The sequence below is a fragment of the Nicotiana tabacum genome, chromosome 19 (assembly GCF_000715075.1).
Source record: "Nicotiana tabacum cultivar K326 chromosome 19, ASM71507v2, whole genome shotgun sequence".
Classification (NCBI taxonomy): Eukaryota; Viridiplantae; Streptophyta; class Magnoliopsida; order Solanales; family Solanaceae; genus Nicotiana; species Nicotiana tabacum.
The window spans coordinates 45,572,327-45,582,759 of record NC_134098.1 but is presented as its reverse complement, the minus strand read 5'-3'; the positions used below and the strand labels follow the sequence as shown (position 1 = coordinate 45,582,759).

The following is a 10,433-nucleotide window of genomic DNA, read 5'->3' as shown; positions in this document are numbered from 1 at the left end:
TCATAAAGTAAGTAAGGAAGCTTTAATCTAAGCTGGGTGACCTAAGGAGAAAATGGTCTTATAACAACAGTCTCAAAATAACATTGTATGCACTCCATAAGAAAATGGCACCTACTGTGGCTAATGAACTGGAAGTAAAATCAGAAGTGATATTCAAGATCATATGAGTTGTATGGAATTCCAATATGCATGGGTACCAAGATAAGCTAAGTATACACGCAATAAAAAGGGGGCAGAAAGACCATGAAAAGTAATTGCTCACGTTTGAAGAAAGCTGAGATGGAACAAAAAGAATTATTCGATTCATGATCCAGAGTTAGTTACGTTATGAACGCACTTGAGAGTTTGGAGTTTTATACATGCAGCATATACAACCGTAGAAGATTCCGGTATAAGTTAAAAGAAAGAATTGAGCCCAGGTCATAGACGAAGGATTGAATTATTAAAGGATTGTATCATAAATATTCCTCAGCACCCATGAAAGGCTAAACGTAATAACTAATACCATGAACCACAGATCGGGAGGTAGCCTAAGCCTACATAAAGGCTGATTAGAAGAAGGAGGAAACTAAAGAGTTATATCAATGAAGTAAATCAAGAATCTGATTATTGGACCCAGAAAATTATAGAAATCGTGATTGAGAACATTACAGGATCACTCTTAATATCAGAGGTACCAGAGGGATAGTACAACAACCATATTTTATAACGGCCCTATGATAAAGCCGGTTAGAAAAGTACCAGCCTCATAAGAAGTCAGTACGAAACTCCCACCGGATTGTGTATGCACCAGAGGTGCAAGTATTATAATAGAGCTTCAAGTTATGGACGTGAATTATACCTATGTGGAAGTGAGGTCATGAAAGAGATAGAAGATACGGTGCGAGATTTTAAGGTAAGTAAGGTAAAGGTGAACAACGTACAAGATACTCAAAGGCAGAAGATCGTGAATAGTCCATGCTTCGGATAGAAGGCTAGAAGCACTGGGATTCAATATCCAAGAACGATAGCAGCGTCGTCAGTGGCATACCTTCCAGCCTATGGTTTTTAAGTATTGAGAGATCTAGTCAAGAGAGCAAAAAAGAGTTAGAGACGATACGATGTCTCGCTTAATGTTCTAGAATAACATAAGGGAATCAATGGTGCAAGCAAGTTGAAGGAAGGTCGTGAATAGTATAAATAGATACGTAGAGGTCGCAAGATAAAGTATAGTAAAGCGCCAAGGTTTTATGACAAGAGTAAAGATGAGAAAGGGCGAGTAAGAAGGTGACGAGAATGAGTCAGTTCTTGGGATTAAGCCCATGAAAACATGAAAGCCGATGGGTTCTCTAAGTTATAGAAGGCTCAGTATAGCCTGGATGAACTCAAAGGAGTCTATGACTAGTAGCATTTAAAAGAGATGGAATGCTGCCCTGGCAGTGAAATGAAGGTGTAATTATGATAGATAAAAGATAACAGTTGGGCCTTCGACTAAATAATGAATTGAAGAAAGAAAGAAGAGAGAAGGATAAAAGATTTCGCGAACGTCACGAGATCAGAATACCCCCATAAGGAGAATCACATCGAGATACTATGAAATACGATTATGGAAATCACTTCAAATATTCCTCGATGCAACGTAAGCCCTAGTGGCAAGGTTTTACGTAAGAAGTTTCAAATTATCAGTGGTATATTGTAGATCAATATTGAGGCAAATCATAATGGATGGACAAAAGTCACAAAATATAAGCTGAGATTAGGTCGTCATTCTTAAGATGAACAGTAATGGGGAAGCATTAAAAGACTTAGATTTATACATATGGGATAAGCAACAAGAGTAAGCTGGAATGTGGTAGCAGACCTCCGCAACGATAAATCAAAGTAAGAATTATGGTATAGTATGACTTAAAGCTAATGACGCCCAGAGGGAGAGCTTGACATAATTTTGTATATGTTCACAAAGTGAAGCCTAAGATTGGCTAAAAGCTGGAGGAAATAGAAGAGAAGAGTCGCATAGGCGCACGTACAAAGTTAGAGTCATAAAGGATACATGATAGAAGGTAGCAACAGTTACGAGATTAGAAGGATTCCGACTACAAGTCGTGATGTGAGAAAGAGGATTAAAAGGGGGAATGCCCTGGCCTTTGGGATTTATTCACAGAACAGTCGCCTAGATGGCAAGAAGAGAACTAAACTATTCGCAAGAACAATGGGTTATGAGAATGATAAGTGCATTCGTTAACATTCGAGGACGAATATTCCAAAGGGGAGAATGATGTTACACCCCATGTTTTCATACGTGGAAGTACGCCATAAGTAAATTGATATAAGATCGGAAATGAGATTATTTTGAGGTTATAAGCATTATGCTATTTCAAGCAAGGGATAAGTAAATTCGTAAAGGTGAGAGGGTAAGCAAATCAAAGAAAATGTGTTTCGTCAAAGCTTGGAAATTTGGGATAAAATACGGACCGAGCTATAATATCCGGTATTTATGAACTAGTGTCATACAAGGTACTACATGACCATGATAGTAAGATATACAAGGTATGTTAAAAGTGAATAGTATTTTAAGTAATTTGATATAATTCTTAATTATGTGGGTGATTGGTTAATTATTAGATAATGGGATATTATCCAATTAATTAAGGAATTGTGTTGGATAAGGATTAAAGGGCAGCCCCCCATTTAAGTTAAATGACTCATGATATAAAATGAAAGGTGGCCATCCAAGGTGTCATACAAATGACACTTACCTAAAGACTACTAAGACATTAAAAGTTTGGCATTGTGGTCTTCACTTGGCCTTAACATAATCAACAATCTTATAATCTTCTTCATACTACAAATATTCAAAAACAGACGTGACCCCAATCTAACAAGATCTCAACAAGATTTCTTGAAACAGAAGAATTCCAACGAAATTTCTTAGCACTTTAGCAATGTGAGATTTTGTGATTCTAAAGGAGTACGGTGCAACATTTTCCAAGAATATCATACGGATTTTCCCTACTCCAGGTATGTTAAGGCTATTCCTTATTTATTTTGGCATGATCCATACGACACAAACGAAACGAGCAAATGCACTATTTTCACACATGACTCTATTCATATAAATATTAGAGATGCTTATGTTCTTGATTTTTCACATGTTATATTATTTTATCATCTGTTCATGGGTCTCAAAAATACGTAAGTTGGTAAAGTTTATTTCATGATATTAATCAGAGGCATAATGGTCTTATGACGTACCGAGAGATTTTATTAACGTATTTCATATGCATTTCATGCATTTATACATGCACATTGACCCATAACCAGATGACGTTATATACGCGTATATATGTATATTATATGTATATGAGATATGGAAAAAGGTTATGGCGTTATATACGCACCACCACCTGATCATATATGCACCACCACCTGATCAGTTGGTATACGTTGATGATTTTGCCCACAATGGCCGAGATGATATGACGGGATGCCCTCAGAGGCCTAATGATATTATGAAACATGTACCTATGCACGACATGACATTTATATGCATATGCATGACATTATAATTATTTCATGATTTACAGAGTTATCCAGACTTACAGGTTGAGTTATTTACTCTATATTTCTTTCATGTATATTATGTACTTATTTATGTGCCTTACATACTCGGTACATTATTGGTACTGACGTCCCTTTTGCCTGGGGACGTTGCGTTTCATACCTGTAGGTCCTGATAGACAGGTCGAGAGTCCTCCAAGTAGGCTATCAGCTCAGCGGAAGGTGTTGGTGCACTCCATTTACTCCGGAGTTGCTTATGTGGTCAGTATGATTAGGACATGTACTGATTAGTATGGCAGGGCCCTGTCCCGACCTTTATGACATTTATGTACTCTTACAGGCTTGTAGACATATGTCGTATACGTGAAAGATTGTATGGCCTTGTCGACCTATGTTTTGAGTTTATAAATGATCATGTTGACCTATTAGGCCCGTATGTCACATGTATATGATAATGCAATAAGAAAGATACGTTACGTTGGTACTCGGTTGAGTAAGGTACCGTGTGCCCGTCGTGGCCCATCGGTTTGGGTCGTGACAATCTTTTTCCTACATTACCCTTGGAGTAAATAGTGTTGGAGTATGTGTTAGGAGTGTTTATGTGAAGAGATAGTAAATGTTAATATGGTCAATTTCATTGCTAATTAATTTTAAAAGGTGGATTTCTTAATCTGTGTGAAAATAACCAAAAAATTACTTATTGTGTACCGAAAGAAGTATTTTAACTAAATTATCCTTAGTTAAAATTAGCATATTGTTAACTTGACATATTGGGATTTGTAAAGAGGGGCAAAGTTTGAAAAAATAAAATTAATTTTTTCTTGATTATGTAAAATGTTACTTATTTTGGACCAAAATAAAAAGGCAAAAAGTTACTTATTATGGACCGGAGAGAGTAAGATATTAGGTTAAATTCTTTTAAAAAAATTATAGAGATGAAATATTTGAATTAAATTTAAAAAAAAAAAATGGGGATGGAGAATATCTAGTATCTACATAGGATCTACCACATGGAGGTTGGTGCGTCAATTCTGGGGTATGATAAAAACGAAGTTATATATGTTTCACAATCTTATAATCACAGTTGACTATTTAAAATTTGATAGTGTGCCTGGTTATTCAAGCAAATTTATATGTTTCACAATCTTTTAATCACAAATGACTATCTAAAAATCTAATATCATTGGAAGAGGCCATAAAATCATTGAAAATTAGGAATCAAATATGAAATTAAGTAAGGCAACGCGCATAAATGCTTTGATTATTTATAAGCATATTTACAAGCATTTCTACTTTATTTAATATTTGCTACATTATAATAGGGTTAGAAAGCATGATATTTGAAATATCCCACTTGATGATATCATTATCATGAGATCACATATAATCTTTAATCTCTTACGAATGCCATGATATTCAAAACTTTATAACGGCAACTTATAATTTATAACAAAATAATTCTTGTGAAAAAAGTTGTACTTATTAGTAATCGATAGATAGACTTCTCTGTCGTCAATTTAAACTATTTTGGATACAGATATATATTTATTAATTGGAGAATCAATTATTTATTATTTCTAGTTCTTTCATTTTTGTATTTTAATTATTTTAATATAAAAATTACAAGTTTCATTACTTTAATAAGTAGCTTCTAATTACATAAATTTAATATAAAAGTTAATTTTGATAACACAAAAAGTTAAAGAAAAAAGAAACAAGTAAAAACGCCCCCCCCCCCCACCCAAAAAAAAAGAGAAGGGAAAAGGAAAAAAGAAAAAGAAAGTGTTTAACGTTACTGTTGAGTCCCTGACTCATAAGTATCCCGTTTCAACCCTAACTTCACCTAAATCAAAACCCAACCCCATCACTCATCTCCCCCTTTTTTCTCTTCTTTGCCCCTTTCCCTCCCTCTCCTCTTCCCTTTACAAATCAAACCCTTCCCCGCCTCTTCTCCTTCTTCTGCTTCTACCTCTTCATTTTTCCCCATTTTCAAAATAGAGAATCTTCTCTCTTTTCACTTCATCAAATGGGAAAGTATATGAGAAAAGCTAAAATAACAGGGGACGTGGCAGTGATGGAGGTGTCACAGGCAACTCCACTCGGTGTTCGCACCAGAGCAAGAACCCTAGCCCTTCAGCGCCTTCACTCTTCCTCCACTTCGCCGCCGCCGTCTGCTTCTGCTTCAGACTCTTGTTACCTTCAGCTTCGTTCCCGCCGCCTTGAGAAACCACCCACCCCTCTCTCCGACCACAGAAAGACCAAGAACCTTCACACAGAGGAAAACCCAAAATCTGATTCGAGGTTTTTAGTGTCTCGCTCTGTTGGGTCTGTTTCAATTACACAAAAAGATGGTTTCTTGGATGTGAATGAAATTTCATTTGGAGAGAATACTCTTGATTTTGAACACAGAGATAGGTACAACAAAAACTTCCTCTTTAGTCTGCATGCTTATCAAACTCAACTATTTTGTTCTTAATGTGGTTTGTATTGTGTTTTGCCCCGATTTTTTTTATCAATCAATATGTTTTACGGGTTTAAGGCGGGAACGAGAGAAAAAGATTATTGCTTTGCAATTTTTTGTGGATAATACTAAGGGGAAAAAGAGTTTTGAAGGTGTAAAAGAGTTTGTTGCTTTTGTTTGAAAGCGCCCTTTGAGCGACTTTCGCATTCACAAAAAAATAGTTTCTTTTAGTTTCCTCTTTTGGTGTTGCATTCGTGGGTACCACTTTTTTTTAAATGCTTTTTCAGTTTCTTTGTAAATTTTGTTAAAGTTTGAAGAGGAATGATGCTTTTAATATTCTACAGCATTTTTCATGGTTGAAGTTATTTTTCTGTTTGTCTAAATGTTCTTTCTCTTCATTTGCTAAGTTATAAATTCATTAAAAATTGTTGCTTTGTTAGTTTTCTCTCCTTTGGTCAAGGAAAAGATGAAATTACTGGTCTATAGTTCTTTTATGCTACTCATGAACCTAAAACCTTTTCTTTTCTCACCATTCGGGTGTCTCAAGATTTTGGTCATCTATTTTCCTTCTTTATTAAGTACAAATTTAGTCATCTTTTCAACCTTCTGAATTAGCGGAATTTTTGTGTAGTATTGTGTTTGAGCTGTTAGATCTACATGAGAAGAATTAACTAATTGCCATTTTGTATCTTATGGCAGACAGCCTTTGGAAATACCATGTTCCACTGCATAAAAAAGAAACTTATCATGTACTGTTAGAAAGAGCAACACATTGCAAAAATAGTTTAATACTTTAACTGCAGCAAAATGTTTCATTTTTTATGGAATTCCCTTACTTTTTTCCTACAGTAAACTTAGTATGTAGTAGCAAGTGAAAAGTGAGGCTTGGACTAGATTTTTGCAGACTGCTTAGTTAACTGGATCTATGTTTTTCTGTTAACAAGTTGGATATTCAGTTCTTTTTTTTGACTAGAATCATTTTCTTAAGCACTGTAGACTGGTCATAACAGAGCTATATATGTTTATTCAGATGTACTAATGAGGTATAGCGGAACATTAGCTCAGTTTAGTCAGTAAAATGGGGTAAGAAAAAAGAAGCAATTTGGGTTTGGTTGTCATGGATCTAATTGTAAATGTAGCAAAATATAAAAGTTTATAGACATCTAAAACTATTTTTGCACCATGTTTTTTTTCCAATGACTTGTCCTAGTCATGGGGCCAAATATCTGAGTAGCAAAGGCAAAATCCTCAGCTATATTCTAGGTTAAAAATAGGATATCCCTTTTCACCCTCAGTGTATTTACATTGCTGAAACCTAGCAATTTTTTGTTTTCAGTACTATAGTTGTCCCTTTTTGGGGTATGGGTGGGGGTGGTGTAGAAATAAATTTGGATTAGATAGTTATTATCCCCAAAATATAGGTAATATAGAGCTTTATAAGATGGAAGTAATTGCACCTTAAATTTATAGTGATTTCTCTATTGTAGTTCCAGCAAAATGTGATGTTGTCTCACTGAATATGCTTTCTTTGATTGCATGTCTGATTTTAGTGACTAAGTGGTTTTTGTAACTGATAGTTGTCGTGTGTTTTGTTCGTTTTTCTTCCTTTAAAAGAAGCACTAGAGAAAGCACACCTTGTAGCCTGGTGATGGAAGCCGATGCTACGGTCAACCCTGGTTCCGCGACAAGGCGAACAAACTTAAACACAACAGCTCAAAGAACAAGGGACTCTATTCTTAGAAACATCCCTTCAGCTCAAGAAATGGAGGAATTTTTCACCTTTGCCGAGCAGCAACAACAGCGCCTTTTTATGGAGAAGTATGTAGTATTCAATTCAACGGATACTGTCATCTTTAAACGCGTTTTACTGTCGACTAATGTGAAAATTTTGTTTTTCATCAATAGGTACAACTTTGATGTGGTAAACGATTTACCGCTTACTGGCCGGTATGAATGGATTAGGGTGGATTACTGAGCTGGAGAAAGTCATCAGTTTTCCCTAATTTGCTGTGAAGAAGAAATTTGAAAAAAGGGGGCATGAAGTTGGTGGATATTTTATGTTTGTCTCTCCCCCAACCAAAAATTGTTGTATAAAGAGAGTGGGTGTAGTTAAAGTTGTCTGTCAGATGGCAGAATTACACATGACTAACAATTTGGAAGCTGTACTGTAGAATAGGGCATAAATTGTCAAATTAGGCTTTGACTATCTTTGTAACTTGCAAGGTGACATAGCCAACACCTTATGTACCATCTGTTTTTTCAATCAATTTAGGGTTTAGCTTTCCACTCCCCCTTTATTATCCACTCGATAATAGTTGCATGTGACATCAAAGGTGTACTTTTTCTCTACAGTCAATTCTATGGTTATAAAATCTCGCCCTTTACTTTACAAAGACAAATGTTTTAACTATTTCTGAACGACTTACGTATTCGACAAAAAAAATTTCAGTAACGATCTAAATAAAGAGTCAATTTTGTACTGTCTGGAACTGTAACCATTTTATACCGTCCAACTAGAATATTAGTTGAAAATTCTTTAGCAAAGTAGGGCTTAGACCTATCCCTCTTCCCCACACTAGAGTGTAATATGAGGATAGTCTTATTACTTATGTTCAATCCAAAGAACCAAAGCTCCATTTGGATTGTGGTGTGACCAAATTCAATATTTTCATTTATCACCAATAGGCAGAGTGAGCAGGAATTAGTTGGGCTTGCTAATATATCCCAGGCGTACTGCAAAGGACTGATTCTAATGGGGATTGATCATTTCATGGGAGGCCCTGTGCCATGTGATTCTCTCCTGAAAAACTTAACATGTGATGTTTCAAAAGCGAAACCCAATATAATTCCATAGGAGGGGTGTGTATACAGACCTTATCTCTACCTTAAAATGTTGTTTGCCGGAAGACCCTTAGCGAAAGCATAAGCTGCCTATTATCAACTAACCTAAGGGGATCTTCCCAGAATGCGCATCAACAGTGCTTAAGCTGTTCCTTGCTCTCTGTCGTACACTCGTTAAGGGGGCAAAAATTAACTTTGTAATCAGATGATAAAGCATGAAATATTTGGATAGCATGGATATAACATAATTTTATTTTTCAAGTGTAATTTATCCATATAAACAGTGAAATATAAGTAATCCAATTGGGACCAGTATATATAATTGGGTTTTCCTACTCCTTGGTTTAGTCAGAAGTATCAATGTCAAGTGGCAATGGAGTTTGTGTGGTGGTTGGTGGTTTTGCCATTATTATTATGGATTCGTATATTGTATTGTCCTGTTTTTCTCAAGCTGCCCAGCTAGTAATAATAATATCATTCACAGGTGTGCATTTAATAATGTGCGTGAAGTCCCAAATACTTCCCCCCCTCCCCCCCCCTCCCTCGTGTTTGTTTGTTTGCTCCCTCACATGCAACATTGTACCCTTTCGGCTTTTTCTTACCAATTCATATGAGAATTGATGATCAAATTGTAGATTTAATGGTTTCCACTTCTCTCATGTTTGTACCATTTGTACTTTCAACTTAATTTGAGTTCCCCTTTGTTTTGTAGATTTATGTCAAGTCTTGAACATAATACAAAGTAAATTTCAATTTGGGACCTGAGCAGATATCGCTAGGTAGTGCATAATTTGGACACAAACCAGCGCTTTGCAATAACTTGTTTTAGCGTTATCTTTAGGTGAATGCTATACTTAGGCAAATTTGTGCTTTCATTCTTTAGCTTCTCACTGAGAGATCTCAAAAGCTAAGAAACAAAGCAATTTTGTTGTGTTGCTCTTTATGTCATGATGAGGAAATTGCACACAATAAAGAAGCTGTCTGTTTTGCTCTTTCATTTTAATTAAGAGCTCAATGGGCTAACTGTTTACTTTTCGGTTTTTCACTTTTCAAACAAAGAATCTGGAAGTTAAAAAGGAAATCTAGTTTTAGCACTTCAAAGAGTACTTGAGATGCCTGCTCACTTTGATGCAAGGTATCACAAGTTTTAAAGTGCATTTCATGCCTTTCATTAAAATGTATAGTTATTGCGCAAGCGAAGGATTTAACTCAAACGTTTTTAGAATTAAACCTATTTGTTTTAATTTTAGTGAATTTTTATACATTACCCTATACTTCGCATCAAAAATATTGGATTCAGATGAACTCAGTAAACTACATTCCCTCTTGAGTATTGCCATTTGAAGTTGAATGCTTGGTTTTAGAAAAAGAGTTTATCATAAGAAATATTTATGTACATTATTAGATCATTTATAAGGTAATTAGAATTATATCTTTATTACAAGTATTAAACAATAACCTGATAATATGGTAGCTAACTCACTAATAAGTTATAGTAATAGCTTAAACTATACCGCTTATATAAATAAGTTGCCCTTTATCTCTTAGACCATTTACTGAAGCAACTATAAACTTGGGGAAAAAAATAATTATT

At 35.3% G+C, this 10,433-nt stretch overlaps 1 protein-coding gene across 2 annotated transcripts; it reads left to right on the top strand.

Moving 5' to 3' along the window:
* The first annotated feature begins 5,371 nt into the window (after window positions 1-5,371).
* LOC107774597 (cyclin-dependent kinase inhibitor 3) lies at window positions 5,372-8,283 on the top strand. Of its 2 annotated transcripts, none has more exons than XM_016594184.2 (3): window positions 5,372-5,952; window positions 7,616-7,816; window positions 7,904-8,283. In XM_016594184.2, exons 1-3 carry the CDS (start codon window positions 5,564-5,566, stop codon window positions 7,971-7,973), a joined length of 660 nt encoding a protein of 219 aa, XP_016449670.1. In that variant the 5' UTR covers window positions 5,372-5,563; the 3' UTR covers window positions 7,974-8,283. The 2 variants fall into 2 exon arrangements, with proteins under 2 accessions (XP_016449670.1, XP_016449669.1); XM_016594183.2 differs by having other exon boundaries at window positions 7,613-7,816.
* The last annotated feature ends 2,150 nt before the right edge of the window (window positions 8,284-10,433 follow it).